The 21,744-nt window shown below is 43.9% G+C and overlaps 6 protein-coding genes across 6 annotated transcripts; 4 read left to right on the forward strand and 2 right to left on the reverse strand.

Annotated features, from left to right (window-relative positions):
- Positions 1-889: 889 nt before the first annotated feature.
- On the forward strand, positions 890-1,277 carry PHALS_09467 (uncharacterized protein; the record flags this gene model as incomplete). Its single annotated transcript, XM_024723103.1, has 2 exons — positions 890-1,132; positions 1,176-1,277. The coding sequence occupies 2 exons, from the start codon at positions 890-892 to the stop codon at positions 1,275-1,277; spliced, it is 345 nt and encodes a 114-aa protein (XP_024571710.1).
- A 9,624-nt stretch (positions 1,278-10,901) lies between these two features.
- On the forward strand, positions 10,902-12,416 carry PHALS_09468 (uncharacterized protein; the record flags this gene model as incomplete). Its single annotated transcript, XM_024723114.1, has 1 exon — positions 10,902-12,416. One exon carries the CDS (start codon positions 10,902-10,904, stop codon positions 12,414-12,416), a length of 1,515 nt encoding a protein of 504 aa, XP_024571711.1.
- A 124-nt stretch (positions 12,417-12,540) lies between these two features.
- PHALS_09469 (transducin family protein wd-40 repeat family protein) lies at positions 12,541-13,966 on the forward strand (the record flags this gene model as incomplete). The annotated part of the gene is made up of 6 exons (XM_024723125.1): positions 12,541-12,662; positions 12,739-12,833; positions 12,900-12,984; positions 13,053-13,176; positions 13,242-13,567; positions 13,630-13,966. 6 exons carry the CDS (start codon positions 12,541-12,543, stop codon positions 13,964-13,966), a joined length of 1,089 nt encoding a protein of 362 aa, XP_024571712.1.
- Positions 13,967-14,416: 450 nt separating this feature from the next.
- PHALS_09470 (uncharacterized protein) lies at positions 14,417-15,741 on the reverse strand (the record flags this gene model as incomplete). The annotated part of the gene is made up of 5 exons (XM_024723137.1): positions 14,417-14,529; positions 14,587-14,702; positions 15,125-15,174; positions 15,235-15,297; positions 15,694-15,741. 5 exons carry the CDS (start codon positions 15,739-15,741, stop codon positions 14,417-14,419), a joined length of 390 nt encoding a protein of 129 aa, XP_024571713.1.
- Positions 15,742-15,908: 167 nt separating this feature from the next.
- On the forward strand, positions 15,909-19,499 carry PHALS_09471 (uncharacterized protein; the record flags this gene model as incomplete). Its single annotated transcript, XM_024723148.1, has 2 exons — positions 15,909-17,018; positions 17,103-19,499. The coding sequence occupies 2 exons, from the start codon at positions 15,909-15,911 to the stop codon at positions 19,497-19,499; spliced, it is 3,507 nt and encodes a 1,168-aa protein (XP_024571714.1).
- A 667-nt stretch (positions 19,500-20,166) lies between these two features.
- PHALS_09472 (succinate dehydrogenase) lies at positions 20,167-21,285 on the reverse strand (the record flags this gene model as incomplete). Its single annotated transcript, XM_024723159.1, has 5 exons — positions 20,167-20,360; positions 20,425-20,777; positions 20,845-20,916; positions 21,018-21,103; positions 21,175-21,285. 5 exons carry the CDS (start codon positions 21,283-21,285, stop codon positions 20,167-20,169), a joined length of 816 nt encoding a protein of 271 aa, XP_024571715.1.
- Between the last annotated feature and the right edge of the window lie 459 nt (positions 21,286-21,744).

Below are 21,744 nucleotides of genomic sequence, written 5' to 3' on the forward strand. Positions count from 1 at the left end.
CAGTTATGTAGACCTTACACTATATATTTAAGAATATCGATACATTTAAAATTAGGCGGCTTTGCCGCAGATAAAACAAATTAATACAGTTTACATTTTAGCAGAAGAGTTTTTTAGCCTTGGATTAAGATTCTAACTACTCTTGGAGGTATCGAAGTGCGATCCGCTACACTCGTATTGGTTCTTGTGAAGAACGTAGGGTCGGTGACCTAGATTGGGCTTCTTCTAAGCGCAAAGCTACGGCAGCCCCGCTGCACGCTTGCACGTCACAGTACATGACCCCACGCAACATGAGTCGTATACCTGACGTTTCCGCATGGCTCAACGAGCCCATGGTGGAGGCGACCCCAGCGGTCGATGGCCTTGATGCCATTCTTGGTGAAATTATTGGATGAGAACGATCATAGTGTGTCTTCTAGTCCCGACCCTGCAACTTCATTTTCACCGAGTGGCAAATGGGAAGGACGTTCGCTTAGATGTAGGTATTATCTTCGCTCCGCATTCTCTGTATATATTGCGCATATCATTTCCGTTTTTTCAACAGTGAAAGTACCACTAAACACCCACCGTAGAATCCACGACGATATCTAGCACGTTACAGATTAGCTGGACGAGCCAAGCTTGCTTAATTGCGCAATAGTCGTAATGGTTGCAAACCAGATTCGTCATGATTATGGATAAAATCTCTCAAAAGTTTTTCGTCGTGAAGTGCCGAATCCCTTGTATACTGATGCTTACGGGCTTTCTGCTGATACAAAAAATACTCGAAAGTTGGTCCACTTCCGCGGGCGCTGTCTGACATCTGACGTCCCACCCCTGTAGAGTACAGAACAGCAACAGTTGGATAACTCATACCTATGCATAGTCCGTACTATACAGACGGAGCAATATGTCTGGTTGCTTCACCCGTTTTAATGCCAAATTGGACAAACAAGACGCCAGACTAGAGTGTTGTTTAGTTTCAAAGGACAAAAAACGAAAGAATTGTCAAAGCGGATTGTCGCCACCTCTAGTTCTTGCTGTAAAGAATCCAGCCTTCATAGCTACCATCCAAGTCTCTACATCAAGCAAGACTGGAGGACACTTACAAGTGAAAAAAGGGTTGCTCTATGTAGCTCTATTCATCTCCTCGGTAAGACAGAGGGTGCACCAGGTCAACTATCTCCGAGGGCTAGCGTGATATTGCTACTAATATGCGAAGAATCTCAAATGTGATTGTACCGATCGCACTCTGGGGATTCAAAACCGAATTGCTTCTTCCAAAAGAGGATGGTTAGCTAAACAAGATGGTTGAGACATTGCATAGTATCAGCAAGCATTTTCAATTCCGGATGGGTTGTGATAGCGAGAACGTACTACATTTCCAATTACAATTGCGTTGCACGACTCTGGTCGAATATGTTGCAAAATTATTGTGGACTGTGGATAGTAACGACTATATCTAAACAGCTGCTTTCCAACGAACCGATCATTTCTGCACCTGGTACAGCCCACTACCATGATCAGCAAATCTATAAACAGCAACTCTTAGAACGTCCCGCAAGGAGTATCTACCGTTGTGCAAATAATTATTTTCTCGAACTGAAGCATCTTTTTAGATTAACAGTCTGGAAAACAAAGACGTTGTCGTGTAATGTAATACTTTGTCTACGAACCAAGTCGATATTACGGCGCAGTGGCCAGCTCGCGTGTGGGGTCTTCATTGATAGGTTCACCTGAACGAATGATAAGCTCAGCCCCATTTTTGTAGTAATCGAATCATTTTGGTGACCCGACCAAATCGCTTTAGCTCTATGTGAGCTTTTACCAGTGGAGACTTACAACTCCTATGATTACTTCTGTCACTCTGCTCACGATATTTAGCTATCTAACCGCGGAACCCAATCCTCCATGATGTGAGCCAATCATACGGAGTGCCAACTCTGGTGCATCGTTATAAGCTGACAAGTATGAGTGCTTTTGATCTTCACGATGTGACCTTCCTACTCGCAAATACAGTCACCTTTAAATTTCTTTAGATCTGACACGAGAAATCTCAACGTCCAGTCGCTTCGATTCTCATCTAGCGTAACAACAGATTATACCTGTTCATATTTATCTCAACAGGGTAGTCTAAGTGTACCACGAATGACTTCTACAAGTTGTCTGCTTATCTTATTTGATACTTCACTACCGTTTAATAGTATTTGAGCCATTACTACCCATTACCGCTTCATTGGCACCAGATTATCGGTTTATACGATAGTGATGCGACAACGAAAAGGAGAGGTCCGTGATACATGCGGACTGTTTCGAACAGAGTAATCCGGGCCGGGCTGTAACAACTATGCACGATGTCATTTTTCGCAACGTTTACTTAGAACCCTACTATAAACTTCGACATGGCCCCGTCGCAAAACGCACGAATAAGCTATCTGATTTTGGCATCTCTAATGCGTCTACGTAGTGTCTACTGTTCTTGACAATAGTGTGCCGTATCTAATTGCACGACGCTCCTGTGTTATTGAGGAAATTCAATGACTTGACAAGGTTAGGGGCGTTGATGTAAGCAATAGGCAACCTTGGCTTGTGAGCTGCTCCATTCCTAGGATAGCGTTGCTTCCTTTGGGCTATCACATTAACCATACCTACACAAGGTACGATAGGGAACACATTTTACATAGTAAACGAGGACTGTCTACTGGGGTTGTTGTTACTCCGCTATAGGCCCGTCGGTAACCTTGCGTTGGAAGGTTACCCTTCATAAATCTCGGTCGCGTGAGAAAGCTGCACGCAAAGCAAAAAGGCTTACAACTGTCACAGATATAACAACTCCGAACATCGCGAATCTGCTACGCAGCCTAGAGATCTATCTATTCCACTTCTACATGGCTAATTTGCATCGTCTCTGACAAACGCATAAGGCTTTCACTTCCAATATTCCATCCGAATCTCACAACACGCACTTCGTTCCCCGCCTTCGATACCACACACACCGATTCCTCGAAAACGATCGGGTAGGCTCGGGAGACTACGGCGGAAGCCACACCGGTTCTGACGTCGTCCATGGACTCTTATTGCATCTGGTATACGGGTCAATTTCAATACAAAGGTAAGACTTCCCATTTATCGTTGGCTCTCGACTTATCTAACGGGTAAAAAAAGCAGTAAGCGCACTTGATTCGCCCGTCAGGCAGTGCAAACACGTGCATTAACCGTACTTTTAAAACTTTTCATGGTTGGAATGTGTAGCACCTAGATATTTTGCACGAAAGTACCCATTTTTGGAAGCTACCTCCTGCCTTGAGGACCGTATACGCGTTATGTGTCGCGTTGCATAGAGCATGGCCAAATTATAACAATCTCGGGCTGCCTCACCCAGAGCCAAAGATATTCCGGACCTACCTTCGGAGGGTTAAACTCTCAATATCAGCGGCATCGCGATCGTAGCCACCCAGCTGGGTTAATCCTGAAAATATCTCCCTAGCGCTTTCTCAGAGCTGATGAACATCTTTAGGCGGGTGATAGGCGGGTTTAGCTGTTGTTTTGTTAGTTTGCATACCCGTGTAAACAGCAATAGTCACTCTCTACAAGCGTGTCAAGTTATGTAGAAGACAAAAAATCAAGCAATTCGCTCCCGTCCTCACAATGAATACCGCTATTTCACGACTCGATTATGGAATGTGATACGAGGGCTACTAAGTCAATTAGTTTACAATGAATCTTGCACAGAGGAAAGCCTGACTCAAAAAGTGTGCTTGAGCAGCGCCAAGAGGTTGTTGCGGTATGCTCCACCCAGGAGTGAAACCAAGAACCGCCGAAATGACAAGTTACCTAGCCTAATCTGCTATTGTTTGAGTGATAAGTGCTTGAGTTTTAATCTATGTTAACTAACATTTGATACATACGCAAAAGCAACAAATGCTCTGCCCTTGATTCATGTCGTTGGGTACTGTATGGTAACCAATGTAGTTTATGGATGACTTCTTTAAGTAGTCTGCTTATCTAGATATACACCGATACTTCAATACCTCTTAATACGGTACCTCTTGATATGTCTTTGTTATCGATTAACCACCATTGGTACCGAAGCATCAGTATCTACGATGATGATGGGTTTACGAAGAAGAGTACAATTGCGCTTCCATGAAAGAGTAGCATGCAAAAAATCCATAGCAACATAACATTATAAAACAATATATGCTAGAATATATTTTGTGAAAATTATAGAAAAGCTGATTGAAATATCGTATTAATTTCCCACGTTAAGATATCTCAATCAATGATTCAATCTACATTATTTAACAAGATAATTTTAATCTAACTCCCAAACGGGTTAAACAAGACATACTGTCGTCCTTTTGACTCTCACCCTGACACCATAGCTCACTGCCGGTTCTGCCTTCCGAGCTCCACTTGGGTCAACTAGAAATACCATTGCTAGACAATTTGGACAGCCCCATTACTTGTACATACGATATTGCAACTTTGATATCGCACCAAAGGCGCTTTGTTTCCCGGAAGCAGTGTTCATGAATCGCCAAAGCTTCACAAAAAAGAACTCAATAGCACCGAAACTTTCCATTTTTAATTCAGTCTATGACTCGTGGCGTATAAGCCACGATATAGCTAGAATGGTGTCATACTTGAATCCAGGTCGAGACGGAACAACGTTCCACGCTGTCAATTCCGCAAAGATTCTACCATAACTTTTGACACTTTTACTAATAGTCCATCGCAAGACGCACAGAGCACAAGGCTGTAATTTAAGTCTTCAAGTTCCTCCTCGTACTATCCTCTATGTACGTAATTGCACGACACTTTAAAGCACATCAGGACTTTTCACGGCTTTGACAAGCCCGGGATCTTTCTTAATCACAACGAACAACGAACTTGAAGTGCGAGTTCTTCAGCTTCCGGAAGGAAGCGTTTTCCCTGTTCTTGACCATGACCTCACAAGATACTATAGTAGGTCGATCCGTGCCTAACGGGACTCGACAATTTCCCGCGAGGGGCTTGTTTGAGCGCCCTTATGCCGCATCTTAACTTGTGTACATCACAGCTGAGATTGTAGGGGGTAAGCTAAATGCAGATATTGTGAACTGACAAAGATAGATATCGGCGAGTACCGCAAAGATGCTCGGCAGCTAAGACATGTCTCTTTTTCTCTCCAGCAAGGATGATAGCTAAACTGGATATTAGTCCTGCGTGAAGAGTCTGCGAGGATAAAGGCTATCGTAAATTTATCAATTATACTCTTCAAAACGGATTAAAAAGGAGCTTGACTTGGCAAATATTATACCAACATTGGACGCCCCTTTCTCAACCATCTTAAAAGGTATCGAATAGTGCAGAAGTGTGGACGGAATTCGACCTATTCGCTGTGAATGAGTGTTCTGTGTGTGCCCTGATTATCGCCCTTCTGAATCAATATCTGCCATTTTATGCTCGTCAGTGCTTGTGATAGCACGTACTATGCTTCAAGGGATACAAATAAGCACAAGATCGCCATCGCGTGTGAGTCTTGCCAGCTCAGTGTGCCAGAAAAGAACCACTCCGTTAGTGCGTTGATGAGAAGGAGTACTTAATAAGATGTTTGCTTCCATCAAGATCGAAGTACTATCATTTGCTTGTGATATGTAGATGTCGGTGCGCACAGCGACGCCGTCACCACAGAACGGCAAGATGGCCATCATTCTTTGCCAAGTGTTCCTTGTATTAAAATAAAAGTATTCGACGAAAAAAATTAGCCAATTTAGCTCAATGTGGTGGTAGGAGCGCTATCGCTTCGCCTATGCGATGTCCTATTGGTAGCAACAGTGATGCCGTTGCCCATTGATGAGGCGATATATACAGCGTACAGAGCAGAGGTAACATTTTGCTTTGTTGGAAGCTTTGTGAAGCAAGAAGCTTTTGAGCTTAGATAACGCTTTATTGAAGTGTTATTAGCTGCACGTATGTACCGCTTTAATTATCCTGAGACTTGCTAAAACATAGCTTTGCTTCGTATGACTCTTAACGTGTGGTTGTTAACAAAACACTTGTATGAGTAAAATGACATCCCCGTCACTGACTACTCCGCAAGAGAGAATCGTCTGACTTGATGAGCGCTACGTACCGGTGGTCCAACACGACTAAGCGAGTAAGCACGTATGTGGCCACGTGGAAAGTCAATGGACTAAATTCTCGCCGAATGCGTCGGCGCCTTTGTCGGATTTACCAAAGACTTAAATTCTCAGTCAGCTGAAGGCTTGTCTGGGATACCGGCTTAGGATTCTTTAAATCTCACCCCGAAAATGGCTCATCTGCCGTCTGTCGGCGATGCAGTGACCGGTGTGTATACAGCCAACCTGCTGCAAAATAAAGGCCCTCGCCATCTTGCTTGCCGGTCGACATTCGCTCGAATCACGACTCGCATTTAAAAGTGTCATCTTAGATTTGTCAATGTTGCTCTGATTCAGATCGGAAATATCCACCGCGTTCATCCACCAAGATATTGACAGACGGAAAGATGGTAGAGGGAATTTTTCGAAACACTTGCTCAGGAAGGCCGCATTGCTGAAGCGACATGCTCCCACTTAACGAGTTTGAAACCCATTTATGCATATAGGATTTATCCAATCAGCATCAATGTTTTTGTTATTTCCTGTGTTACTTTGCCAACACTACAAAATCGATCCGATTTTGAATGAAAGGGCCGTCGCTTTTTCGACCACTAATATCAGACCGACTACGTTTCGAAAACAGTCTTCGAGTTTACTTTGACGAGACTCAGCGCCGTGAGCTAAGTCGGCGAGATGTCGGCTAAGTACAGGATATGTAACGCAACATTCAGTACACCGGTGTGACGGAAACACAAGAGGATGTACAGATGATATAATATTCTATCTATTATGCAGTATATGCATTCTATAAGGGTAAGTTAATCCCGTACCGCTTGCGGTCCTGATCAGAAAACAAGGCGAACCTTAAAAAAGTGTGAGTATATCCTGTGTTCCACGTAGGTATGTAAATGTAATACCAAATTCCTCTGTAACGGAATTTTTAGATGAGAAGCAATTTGTTAACGACAAAGTAACATCGCAAGTATTTCTTGTAGCTAAGAGTCTCTCACTCTCTCTAGAACAGTGACATGGTTTTGAGTCAATTGAAAAACAGGAAGCACTCCATGAGATGACTTACCTCAAAGAGCGCATCCAAAAAATTAGCTATCTCAGTATCAAGTTTTGAAGGATTGATTATGTGCCGTCATTAGTGATGGGGGACATACCCACGGTATATTCTTCCGTCACCGGCACTGCCCGGTGAACAGTGAGTATTCCATTCGAGCCGAAAGTGAGATAGCGGACTCAAAGTATGTGTAATTTGTGTCTGATGAAATGAAATAGATATATTGACTTTAGATTAATTCGTAGTCTGAGGCTCCATTTTGGTAAGATTGTCCTACGCAGTCGTGGCTTCTGATATCACACTCCATCCATTGAACAAGATTACCGCGCAAATTGAACAGAAAAGCTTCAGCTCAGTGGCCGCCTTCACAAATGCACGAGGTTTGACCAGCACGTTTTAATCAGGAGCAAAATTGAGAGTCCCTTTAGCAAAAACGTCGTATTTGGGATCTTCACCATACATCACTTTTGATATGTAGTTGATATCGATTACATTCAGGCTGATACATGTACAATCTTTTAGCGAAGCTCTCACATTAGTAAATGCGTGGCTTGCAGCCTAAATGTACCATGTATCTCTTCTTTCTGTGATTTCATCGTCTTTAAAAGTCCGAGAACGGTACTTATAAAAATGTTCTTTGCTCAAAAGCGCGATGTGATTGTTATAACATTGTGCAACGTTGTATTTTGCGCGGTTGTACATTAGATTTAGGTGTAAGTTGCCAATGGTACATTATTTAGACCACGCGGGGGTTCACGCTTGTTTTGACTTTTTGGGGTGGGGACACTATGGATATTTGGTCGCTCAACGAGCTACTACTGAAATTATTGTCTGTCTTTATTTTTTCACTTAGCCATGCTGCCCCTCGGTGCGAAAGTCTATTGCCGGGTACAATATCAACTGGCTTGACAAGCTTAAACAAACGCAGTCTATGCGACCTACACTCTTAAATACTTTTAATGAGGATGCCGCGGTGTTTTGTGATGAGAACGGTCACAACAGCTTTTTCAGACCCACTTAACACCTACGCTCTCATCCAAAGCCAAAGAGTGTATCTTATCGAGGAGAGAATGTGTTTACTGTGCTTCGACTCTTCTTTCCACAAGTAACGGATGCCATTTTTTACTGATTACAAGCGCAATTGTCACATCGACTCTTGCCCATATTATCAAGTCATGCTTACCGTTTCAAACCGTCTGAAGTTGCTCGCCCCACACACTTATTTGCGCGGAATATCAGCTCAAACCGAGAGTAAAACATGCGAAATATAGGCTCCCCGTAAGCGCTTTCTCATCCCATTTGTTATCTCTCCTCAGGAATACCCATGTACTTAGAGCATTTGTGCTTTGGATAAGCAACCAGTACCACGACCATACAAACTACCGTGGATGCTTGGGGGTAGCAAGACTGTCGATGAGTGTCAACCTCAGTCCGCATATAGGGGAGAGAATTACACTGCCTCACAGTCTTATGTCTTAATGAGCAGCTTCAGCGAAGCAAAGGTAGCCTGGCTTTGCAGGGTTTGAAGCGACGTGAATGTCGTAATCACAACCCATCATCTCAAGTTCCTGCTATTTATAGCGCTGCTTATATCCATGAGACAGCTATAGCAGCCATCAGTCAAGGGTCATTGACACCGCAAAAATGGTCGCCACCCGCTAGAAAGAAGCGCGCTGCGACGAGCGACCCTTCGCATTACGCCTAATCTCAGCGAAATAAATCTTTTGAATTTAGCTCATAGTGTAGCTGGGCTGATATTAGCAAGTCAATTTAGATCGACATTCCTTTTACACCAAGATCGGAGGCACTTCGTGGTGGGGTCGAAGTCGCCTGTGGTGGTTAGCAAACCATTTACGCGACGTACCATTGTCCACTTCGGTTGATCTGCCCGAATACAAAAAAGTTTAAAAGTACACGTACACATGAATACGGTATTTACCCTGTTACAACAAATAAATTTGTTTTGTTATATACAATAGTAAAGTTTTTTGTACTGCACAGCATGAGGCATGCCTACGGGCCTATCTTTTTGGAGTTTCATTTCCATCATCCGTACCGCTTCTGCATTTTGAGTTCGGAGGACAATAGTGCCTATAATGTAAGGAGTTCGTATCAGAATACGGTGCGTACATCTTCCCTACCGCTTCTGCATTTTGAGTTCGGAGGAAAATAGTGCCCATAATGTAAGGAGTTCGTATCAGGATACGGTGCGTACATCTTTTTTATAAAAGGTATACCACACTGTGGGTTCTCTTGAAGACATTGCCAAAAGTGAGGTCAATTACACTGGGGGATCCTCTCCACCGAATCATATGTTGTCTGCTTTCACTAGCGTAAATCACGTCGGAAATCCCCCCTACGTGTTCATTGCCCTGCGACAGGTGGTCGGCGACCTATGAGCCAAAAGCGGTAAAGCTGTTCATCCACCTGTTTAAGGCTTAGGCGTTCTCTACGATCCGCCGATGGGCTATGCATTTCTACAGTCACCCACAGTAGAATATGTATCGGTACCATGACGCGAGGATCAAGGGTATCCTGCCAAGCTTGTCTGCATAGAGGCTGCCTTGAAATCTGAGCTGAGGAAGTTTTGACACTTAGATTTCGCGTAAACAACCGCACAGAGGTCGGGTCCGTGCGCTCGAACCAGGGGCGGAACCGAGAGCCTCTTCGGTATAAATTGCTCTGAGTACTTATGTATATTCAATACTGAACATACACGTTTTCACCATCTCTCATGCTAATACTGTCTTTATTATTTCATACGCAGCTAGCAACCTAAATGCACACCGAGTGTCGCGAGGCAAGTATTGAATCTTGTGTACTAAACCCCATCTCAACTGGTACAACTGTGATAATTACATTGCACTACAACTGTATGACACTCATCTTACTCTGCTGTAAGTTTAACACCTTAAAAATAGTAAATTATCTAGATCTTGTCTTAGTTAATCCAGACTGAATAGAATTCTCAAATTCCTTAAATTCAAAAAGGAAACCTTTAAAACTACTGGTGAGAGCCTACAAATCTAATCTCTGTGCGTTTTACTCGCGAAGTCATCGAGTAGGGCTTCCTCTGTTCAAGGTGCAGCCTTGAGTCCGCTTCTGGGTCGTCGTACGAAAACATCCTCTGTGCATTTTTTGAAGCGGGCTCATAGAATCAAAGATTGCTCTTGCGAGGCTCACGGCAACTCTGTCACTTTGCCCGTCATAAGTAATGAGTACGTTGAGGCTCATCTAGATGCACGATTCGTATCGCTTGGCGTCGTGCAAGCTTAATTTCTTATCAAAAAAGTCCGTGATTGCTGTGCAACGATCGGATAGGGGCGTAGAAGATAAAATATCCAATAGTCATTAGCTTTAACAGTCGTCAAATTCGGCTAAGTCTATTTGAATCCGACGTTTCCTCTTGTTCAGAAGTAAGGAAGAGTGAACCTTGACGAGCTGCCTACGAAAGCGTTCTTGACAAGCGTCTACACATCGTCGAGACAGCATTACAAATATTCTTCTCAAGTTTAATTTTTGCTAATCCAAGCACATTCAAATAAAACTAGCAAACAAACATTGTCATTATTTCAAAAGAACAAAATGTTACAATCTAATTGCAGACTACAAAAAATGATGGATTTAATCTAGCAAATTTGACCTATCCCTAGGACGATGCTGGCTGAACATTGTGTGACAAACATAAATGTTATATGTGGGTGGGACAGGAGCACCCAGTGTTATTATTCACCTTTAGACGGCGAAACGAAATGAGCGATCCAAATGGCGTCGACAAAAGTGTTAGTGGCTCTCATACTGCCTTAAAGAATTCCGAGAAGGAGTATAAGATCGATGAGGTGATGGACTTTCTCAAATTTAGCGTCAAGTCCAGCACCACTTTCAGAGGAACGATTTTGTTTATGTTTAAGGATATGAATGATGTTGAACCCAAGACTACATACGCAGTGGAAATTAACGAGATGCAGAAAGTAGCTACTCGTAAAAACGTTAAAGTTTGCGAAGAACGTCCTACATGCAAAGTGACTATTTCAATGGACGATTTTTTATGGATATATTCGGGCAAAGCGAACAGTGCTGATCTGGCACGACTGTTCTATGCTGGTCGTGTTGTTATCACTGGCTATGCCTTTCGAACGGTATCAAAGTTTGCTCAAAGCTTCGATTTCTCGTCCGAAAAATGGCGCAATTTTTACGCCTTGCGAAAAGCGCAGGATGAGAAAAATTACACGAGTCGGTCGCCTAGCGCATTGGAAGATGTGAGAAATGTTGGCTCACCCTCAAGAGATTACTGGTATTTCCATGCGAAATCGATTTTGGACTGTTTTCATATCACTAAAGTGCAGCGTATACTCTGGGAGACCTCGCTTGCCAGTCTTTTCGGAGAGAAGGTTGTTTTGGCAAGCGTTCGTCACGCGTCTTTAAGAGACAATAAAAATGCATCAAGTATATTTAACATTATTGCTCGTGTTGTCGGAAACTCTGGTCCTGTGTCGGCGGACTTGAAGCGTCGGGCGACTGCTGTTATGACGCCTAATAATCTTTATAAAGAGCGAGAATTGCGCACTGAACTAGAGAGAATTTTGTACCAGTCTAGTTCATCGGCTACTATCGTCAAGTCTTTCGCGGTTGTTAATCTCAAACAAACTGCCTCTTCCATGTTTGACTTTATAAGTAAAGATTACATTAAGACTGTGAAGCTCAGTGCCAAGGAACGCCAGCGGCGTCGGCATCACCGCAATCGTGTGGATCTTGGGGATGCCGGCATGGCGCAGCTTGACAAATTGGTCAAGGTGATTGGTAAGGGTGGACACTCAAATTTAAAACGAGACAACCGCTCAAAATACGTACCTGCTCCCGAGTTGCTTCTGCGCGAATTTCGCGTAAATGTTACTGTTCTTATGGACAAATTGAAAGAAAAGGCTTCTGGACACAAGGCTTTGCATGAAATTCCTGCGCCTGAGATGAGCTGGTTAGTTCGCAATGGACACTCAGGCAGCATGGTGATTGCAGACAGTAGTAGTCACGATAGAAAGAGCGATATAGAATCCGCTTTGTTGTCAGCTTCTCCAACTTTGTCGCACTTGCCGCAAAGAATTACTGTGGAAGTGAATCGTGCAAAGATAGCTCGCAGCCGGAGGCGCTTTGAGGGTCCCAAGCAGCGAATCAAAGCAAAGTTTGCGTCATTTTCACGCGATCTGCTTAACGAGACAAACCCAGTTGTGTCGCACCTCGACGAGCACCTTGTCTTTTCCGACTATCTTTAATTAGCAGTTAGATGTTTAGAATTTAAGTATTTATGCGTATTTATTGCAAGTTTTCGCTTAGTTCATAGCCTATTTTACAATATTTCATTATAATGTAAAAGCTTCAGCCACTCAAAAAGACAGAATGGGAGACCTAGACGACCACACACCTGATGAAATCTACTGCGATAGCCAAGTCTTTGATATTGATTTCCACCCGCAGACAAACATCGTAGCTGTTGGATGTATCGACGGCATTGTTCAAGTGTAATAGCATCGTTTGAATGACATTAAATGTCGAAGAACTGACAGAAGTACTGGCATTATGACGCTGCGTTCTTAGGTACAAGTATTCCGAAGAGGCAAATGTTAAGATCCTGGAGTTAAAGAATCACATGGAAGCCGTGCGAGCGTTGCTGTTTGCACCTGATGGACAAAGTACTTAAATACTTACCTACACTTGTTTTCGATGGTATTGCTCAAACGTTATGCTTGTGTTGACAGCTTTATACACAGCGTCAGCAGATAAGTCGATTCGTGCTTTTGACGCACTCGGAAAACCTACATGGGCCGAGATGCGTGCGCACGAGTAAATACAAGACTTTTAAATTCATTGAACAAATGAGTTGTCTACTAATGTTTGTGATACACCAACAGGCACCCAGTAAATCGTTTACACGAGCTATCCGAAAACGTTTTTGTGAGCGGTGACGATCAGGGATGCATCAAAATTTGGGATACAAGACAACACCGCTGTCTGGCTGAATTCAAAGAGCACTCAGTGCGTTTCAGCGTCTGTCAGGTTTTCTATCACTCGCAAACTAAACAATTGTGTCTGTGATGTAGGACTACATATCTGGATTTGCAACGAATCCGTCACAGGACCATTTGCTGGCGACGAGTGGAGACGGACGTTTGTCAGCGTACAATCTGCGCAAGAATGCACTAGTTGGCAAGAGTGACGAGCTGGATGACGAACTGCTCTCTGTCACGGTGATCAAAAATGGCCGAAAGGTTGTTTGTGGCTCGCAGGATGGCGTGCTGGTCATTTTTAGCTGGGGCACTTGGGGAGATATGTCTGATCGATTTCCAGGTCATCCGGATTCTGTTGAGACTCTGCTGAAGGTGGACGAAGATACTGTTCTTACTGGATCAAGTGACGGTATTGTTCGGTACGTTTGTCAGCTGGCTTGTGGCTAATCAGCTGCATGACGTCTCTTGATTTTGTTACTAGTGTGGTTCAAGTGCACCCAAATAAGTTACTTGGTCTTATTGGTGATCATGAAGATCTTCCTGTTGAGAACCTTAAGTTTTCCCATGACAGAAAGATGATTGGTAGCGTATCACACACAAATAAAGTTCACTTCTGGGACGTTGGATTTTTGTTTGAGGATGAAGAAGAGGACGATGCAGGCGAGCACGACGAAAGACCTCGGAAAGGATCACTCCTGGATACTGACATGCAAAATGCGGATAGCGATAGCGATAGTGATGATTCGGATATCAGAAATTCATCCGGAGGACGCAGGGCTTTACCAACGGCCAACGAACAATTTTTTTCGGATTTGTAGGGGATATTTGTTTGAATCAATTATAGAGCGATCTTTGCTGCAGAGCAAGTACTTTGGTGAGATCCGTTTTACACAGCCAGCTTTTCCTGCAGTTATCTAGCTCCGGACGCACCGACGTACATTTGCTTTAGTTTTTATGATTCATCCTGGCTGTTCGGTAGACAACTGTGTCTCTTGTATTATGTGACCCGCGCTCCAACACGAGTTAACTCATTCATTTAGGAGATAGTTATAGACATAACCTTGCAAGCCCAAAAGGGTAGAACTCGCAATTAAAATGTCATAAAGCTGCAAGGACCTTAGAAAGAAGAGACAAATCGTGCAATTATTATTAGCTACGGGGCAGAGTTGACGCACCAAAGAAGTAGCTTTAATGTGAATTTTTGACCAAATTATGGTGTGAGATTCATTGCTTACTGAAAAGCTGGCGCTACCTATTCTGTTGATGCACTACCTGCACTGAAGAGTCATTGTCAGCCACCCGACACACAATTGCAGTACCTTAAGGTAGCGCATTGTGTCAGTCTGTCCGTTGAATTTTATTACGACCACTATAGGGCTTGCTACACAATCCAACTCAGCTAATCCGTTTGCAATTTTTTTTTAATCTTGCCACTCACCCTTGGGCATCAAATTGTTAGACAAGGAAGGAAAGAAATTGGTGAGACGCTCAATAACGAATTTGGTAAGAACCAGAAACGAACGGACAGTGTGCTGGAATGCGATTTCGAGCAAACTGCACAACACAAGGTGAGTACAAATGAACTGTTGGAATTAACAGACGATGAATTAATACAGAATGATCTCATCCGTGTGCACCCTGCTTACTTGTAGCAAAATACTGACATATTCAAAACACTACTTTTGGCAGTAATTTACTACAATTTCTAGCATGAGGTCAATTTTATTTTCTGCAGCATAATTTTGCCTCTCATTTATCCCAAGAAATGAATGTCTCTTTCCTCTTTGACCCAGTTCTAAGCCGAAATGGTCTGTAGTAGCAAAAATGTGGGCCTTGAGCACTGTGTCTCAAACGCACATTTCAGCGCAAGTAGCCAGAAAGAATTCGAAGACGACCGCGTACTATGTAATCTACCCCAATTTTGCGGCAAACCAAATACATTTGAGGGCTCACCTTAAAGCCTTCCCAAGTCCCACCCGTCAAAAATGAATGAGTTGAAGAAGTACGTTTGAATGAGTGTCAAGCACTTCAGCATTAAACAAAAACAGGTTAATTCATGACAAATGACCGTCGACAGCCTCCTTACTTGTGCAACCTCAATTATTTGATACATGTGAAGCGCCAAACCTTCGCGAGAATCGATTTCGGACTGTAAATAGTCACGTGGTTGTTCAGATTAGATATAATACTGCCACAAATTGCATGTTTGTAGATATTTAAGTTTGGCAGCCATACAGAAGTGACACCAGCAGCGTGGTCGATTGTGAAAGGGATGTAGAAAAAACTTATGTGATGTATGAGATAAATTCTTCATCATGTTACCCATCGAGTGTCTGCTCAAGAGCAACATTTAATGACTAATACAAGAGTTTTAATCCTCTGAAACGCGCCATCTGATACTTTTCTAGTGTATAAACCCGCTTTTTGATTGGTCAAAATACAAATTCCTCTTCCTCTTCGCGGCACGACAACAGTTGGGAAAAAGAGCGCCGCCCTTGCTTCTCTCCCTTTGGCAATTTGTGTATTCCGCTACTCTGCTCCTTACCGCCGTAATCGCTTCAGCAGCTGCACTTTCATCTTGCAGACAGGCCATTGCGCTGTGCTTCGATAGATCGCACTTAGTGCACCGTCAAGTCGTCGCCAAGACAGTCAGAGCAAGAACACGCCGCGGACGACGGGCGTGACGGGCCGCAAGTACTGCGTGAGTAGCTCTTGTGGACCGACGGTTGAGTAGTTAAGAACGAAATTGCGACGTTGGCCATGAAGAAGATGTCTCGCAAGCCTTTCCGCGGAGGTCCGCTTTTCTCGAGCAAAGCAAGCGGCTCGACGACGTCACACGGCTCAAGCAACTCTTCCCCTAGCATGAGCAGCACAGGTTCCAATGGATCCACCCGCCGTACCACTTGGGCTGACAAAATTCGAGAAAAATTGCCACCATTGGGTGAGAATGAATACGAAGTGCTGTGGGAACGTGGCGTACTAGGCGTCATCTTCCTTGAGTCGGAAAAAGATGGGATTCCGTACGTGTCAAAAGCTACTGAATCGTGTATCTCTACTGCTGTAAGCCAAGGTGATATTCTCACGTACGTAAATGTCGTGCGCTCTAAAGACCACTCGTTCTCAGACTTTTTCAAGATATTAGCGACGATGAAAAAACCTGTATTGCTGCGATTTGAGCGCTTGTCGGCTAGCACTCCTTCATCCGACGATGATGAAGCCTCACAGCTCTTTAGTGCACAGCGTTCTGGTGCTGGGAATCCTATTAATGCTACCAGTCAAGTTGCACGACAAAATCTTTCTCATCTAGACGAGCGGGAACCTACTGGAAGGCTTCGAAGGGTTAATTCTGTTCACAAGGATCAAAAACCGATTCAGGCGACGCGAGACACATCTTGGCGCGTGCCAAATGCTAAGGAATCGAGGAATATGGAACATTTAGCGCAGTCAAGTGGCTCGCACGGTAGTAACGGAGCATATGATCAATTTACTGCATCGCACCCTCATCGACATTTGTCGCATACTAAAGATCATGTTGCGTCGGGGGATTCTGTTATCCCCAATAAAAATGGAAGTTGTTCACCACTTAATCCCCATGAATATGAAGTTTATTGGGAAACCGGGTCGTTGGGACTCTTTTTTGCTGAAAATCGACTGACGAGCCTACCCGTCGTGACACGATCAACTACAAGTGCTAATCCGGTGGTCAGACGCACTGTTGCAGTAAATGATACGCTTGTCTCGGCAAATGGCGTCAAGTCAGCAGATTACTCGTTTGAAGCGTTCTTTGCTTGTTTACAGCAAATGAGCAAACCTGTGCGACTTGTTCTTAGACGAAAACAGCCTAATGAGCAAGTCGTGATTGTTAAACAAGTGGATCCACAGCAGCAGCGGCAACATCAACATCAATCACAGCAGCAGATTCATCAACGTCCGCAAAAAGTAAGTGAACACCAGGTAGGGCACGAACAGGATCCGAAGCGTGAATTTTCGAAATCGCGAGAACTACAGCAACGTAAACAGCAACATATACGTGAAAATCACCAAGAACAACAACAACGAGAGCAGCATCAACGAGAACAACAGCGGGAGCAACACCAACGAGAACAGCAACAACGTGAACAACACCAGCGAGAACAACAACAACGGGAGCAACACCAACGAGAACAACAACAACGGGAGCAACACCAGCGAGAACAACATCAACGGGAGCAACACCAACGAGAACAACAACAAAGGGAGCAACACCAACGCGAACAACAGCAACGGGAGCAACAGCAACGAGAACAACAACAACTTCATGCACAGCGTCGCGAACAACAACATGAGCAACAACAGCACGAAAAGCAACAGCGTGAGCAACGACAGCGTGACCAACAGCAACGCGAACATGATCTCCGTGAGAAGCAACTACATGAGCTGCACGAGCGAAAGCAGCAAGAATGTGAAGAACAGCAGGATAATCTATTGCAAGAAGTGGTATCACCTGTGATTGCTGACTCGAATCCAGCGACATTAGGCTCACCTGTTCATGGCCAACCTCATCAAGATCTTATTTCTAGTCCAGTTGTTAGACGTGCATCTACTCCACCTTCACGTCCACCGTCTCCACAAGCTCGGCGAGTATCTACTCCTAATAATCGTGATTCTCACCATGCCAGCAATGCAAATATGCAAACGTCTCCTTTGGGCTCTCCAGTAGCACCGCAAAAGACAACTCTGGCTAAAAGCATGTCAAGTACCAATCATGATACATCTCCACGAATACAGCAGCCTAAAATGACACAGAGCTCGCCAATGGCTGACAACTCACCGAATATTGGCAGCTCGCCAAAAGTGAATAGCTCACCATTAATGTCGCCTAGTCCGCAATCTTCAATGACAGATATTGACGAGGAATTGAGCAACATAACCTCACGTTCTTCAGATTTTCATGACAAAGAAAATCACTTTCTAGCTGAGAGAAAAGAGAGCGAATTGTTGACAAAGGAGAGTGTTCACATTGCTGGGGTTGCTGACGGTAGACGAAGTCGAAATGGCAGTGAGGATATGCAGCTGCATCACACAGTAAGTGTTGTGCATGATGATGAACCCACCACGTCTCCTACCGCCGCCGAGATGGCCTACTCTTCGCTTGCTGAGTCGTGGAATTTGCCTGAAGATAAAGTTTTATCCCCTTCGGTAATGACGGAAATGACTGAAGCAGAAGAAGATATTGATATCGCTGCACCTGTGCCGTTAAATGATGCCCATTCAGATATGACGAACCATGCCAATGTAGCTGTCGAACCGGAATTGGGTGGTGCGGATATAGCTGATGATGTAGAAGTGGTTGAAGACGGTTTATTTTCTGAAGTATCAAAAACAGCCGAGGAAACTTTACTGGCGGAAGAGGCCGAGCTTGCTGAGAAAGATGTGTACGATGAAACGATGGACTTTGTCGAAGAAAGGGATCCTGCAATACCGCTGCATTCCGAGATCAACTCGCCCGAGGATGATGTGGAGGTTGGCATGCTTGCTGATGCGGAAGTGGAAATTGCTATTGAGGAGATTGAATGTGAAGTCGACGCGAACGATGCTTGGGATTTTGAACAACATGGATCTGACCTTGAAAAGAAAAATGATTCTAGCAGTGCCGATGTAACGTCACGTGACGAGAATTTGCATTCTATTCAAAGACGCTCTTCCATTGACGGTGCTCTACGTGCCGAATCCTCTAAAGTCGACTTTGCTGATGCTTCCGAGAGTGCGGATGAATTTACAAATGATAGAGATATATCAAGTGAGATTGACACTGTCGATGATGACATCATGATGCGACAAGGTCTAAAGGACAAAGCGGAAACTAGTCAGCCAAGACCGGCCAAAACGTCCTTAAATGCCAACTTAGCTAAGTACAAGAAGAAAGGGAAAACATCTCGGGGTGTTATTAAGCTGCCAGCACTTACTGAAGAACAGGCGCAAACAGTTCCACTGCTTGCACCAAATGCCGTTAACACAACTGTTCAAGTGCGAGGTAGACCAAAGCCCAAGTCGACAATGGCGGATACTCCTGACAGTACAACATATTTAGTCAAGTGGAAGGAGAACCGAAGCATTGGCTTACAGCTGAAAGAGGTGCGCCTTGCCAAGGGCACATATCCACTTATTATGGATGTGTGTCATGAACCATGCTGTGAGCTGCTGCGACATATCTGTGTTGGCGATGTGATTCTTGAGATAAATGGGCGCAATACGTCGACAATGGGGGTGAAAAAGACTGTAAATTTCCTTAGAACGTGCACTAAGACGACTTTGATGAAGATTCGACACGGTCCAGGGTTCGTGAATGAACGCGTGAGTGCGACAGTATAACGGGAGCGGCCCACTGTATCAGTATTGTACGATCAACTGCTCTAGCACGACCAGTAGCTGGCATCGAAAATCTTATCAACGAACGAGACCACTGGGCTGCTCTTCTGTTTTAAATCTCTAGGTTTATTCCTCTCAAGTGTCAGTGTAGTCATGTTATAGAGGACGATTAAACATGATGTTAGCTTGCAGCGATAAGATAAGTGGTGGATAATTGCAGGCCAAGTAGTACGATGATAAACTTAATGCATATCTATGTGAACTGCTTGATGTGAGAATTAGAATCTGAACTCCTGGTGTGGCTGGCTTTGCGATATTGCTATTGATTGACTGCTTCCTGGAACGACAAAGTTTATCTCTATATTTCCTGACTGAGAGTTGATTTTCAGAAAAAACGCTAAATTTCTATTTAGGACAAAAAAAACAACAAGGACTATTGCTCAACTTTCAAGAAAATTTACGATATTAAAGGTAAATTTTCGTACTAATCAATTTCAAAGCTTGTTTCCGAAACTGCCCTGTATTCAATTCTTGTCAGTAGATGCCGCCGCGACCGGACTGCGATCGATAGGCAGCGGCGTCAGCACTGACAGCTTTTTTCTAAGAATTAAGCTATTCAGTACGAAAATTGCCTCATGCAAGCTCCTCCATGACACTTTCGTAAGCAAACTTAGTGCATACTGGCGAGCCGAGTTTTGATCTTTCCGATAGCCTGAGCAGGGTTAAGACCCTTCGGACAAGTGCGTGTGCAGTTCATAATAGTATGACACTTATACAGCTTGAACGAATCATCTAGCGCGCGTAAACGCTCCTCTGTCTTGTCATCACGCGAGTCTTCAATCCAACGGAATGCCTGCATCAGCACTGTATCAAATAAAGTTTATAAGGACCATGTGAGCGGATAACACATAAACTTGTTACAACATACCAGCCGGTCCAAGGTACTTGTCGGGGTTCCACCAGTAGCTAGGGCACGAGGTACTACAGCATGCACAGAGGATGCACTCGTACATGCCATCAAGCTTTTTACGATCTTCAACGGACTGTAGGTGCTCATGATTGACATCACGTGGCTTGTCCGAGTGTAGCCACGGCTTGATGGATGTATACTGATCGTAAAAGTTATTCATATCTGGCACGAGGTCGCGAATGACATACATGTGTGGAAGTGGGTGGATGCTAGTAACGTCCTTATTCTTCTTAATCGGACTTAGGCATGCCAACGTGTTTCCTCCGTCAATATTCATAGCACACGAGCCACAAATTCCCTCACGACACGAGCTGCATATGAATTCAAGATAAGTCTTTCTCCACAAACTATATCTCGACTACTATAAAAGAGTCATACCGGCGAAACGTCAGTGTCGGGTCTTGTTCAGCCTTAATCTTGATCAATGCATCCAATACCATCGGCCCACATCTAAAGATCAGTGCAACAGGCCGTGAGTCGTCTTCCTTTGTTAAGCCTTTTACACCAATATACAATCGAAAACGCAGAAATTTTAAGCATAATAAACGTACTCGTCCAAGTCCACAGGGTATGTGCACTGGTAAGGCTTCTCTTTCGACTCTGGGTCCCAGCGATAAACCTTGAAGTACTTAATATTCTACAGTGACAATACATATCAGTCTCGAGCTGAAATGACGACCTTGTGACAACAAGCCGCTCCTGACGCACTTTAGGTTTGATAGCTTGAGACTTCAGGTCCGGGTTGAACGAAGGTACGCTGAGAGCACGCGACCCCATGACCATCACGGGATTCTTCATAAGGCGCACAGTTGACAGCATCTTGGGTTATGCTCAGTAAATTCAAGACTGACGGCTTTGAGCGATGTGTTTGAATAGACCTTTCAAAACAAATAGGTTGAGCGTACTTAGCATGCAAAAAAGGTTTTTCTCTATTTTATCTATTTATGAATATAAAACTGTCTTTTAAATTTACTTAATTATACGTATCGAAAAGGCGAGAATTCCGAGGGTCTAGTTTACTTCTGTGCCACGTCAACTTGGTGCAATCATTTCTGGCGAGCTTGGAACTACGCTGCCATTCACAAAGAAGTTTTAAATTCGGTAAGACTCATCGACAAAATCGTTAGTTTGCTATCCACTACACCTTTAAAGCATTTTCTGCAGCATCAATAGGTTGATGGGCTCCTGAATTTCAAAAGAGTTCCACTGGCAATCTGCACTGAGAAAATATTTGACTCGCATGTTGCCCATTTCAATAGGTTGGGTTCAAAGACCGTT

This window comes from Plasmopara halstedii, assembly GCF_900000015.1.
Source record: "Plasmopara halstedii genome assembly, contig: Scaffold_42, whole genome shotgun sequence".
NCBI classification, from domain to species: domain Eukaryota; phylum Oomycota; class Peronosporomycetes; order Peronosporales; family Peronosporaceae; genus Plasmopara; species Plasmopara halstedii.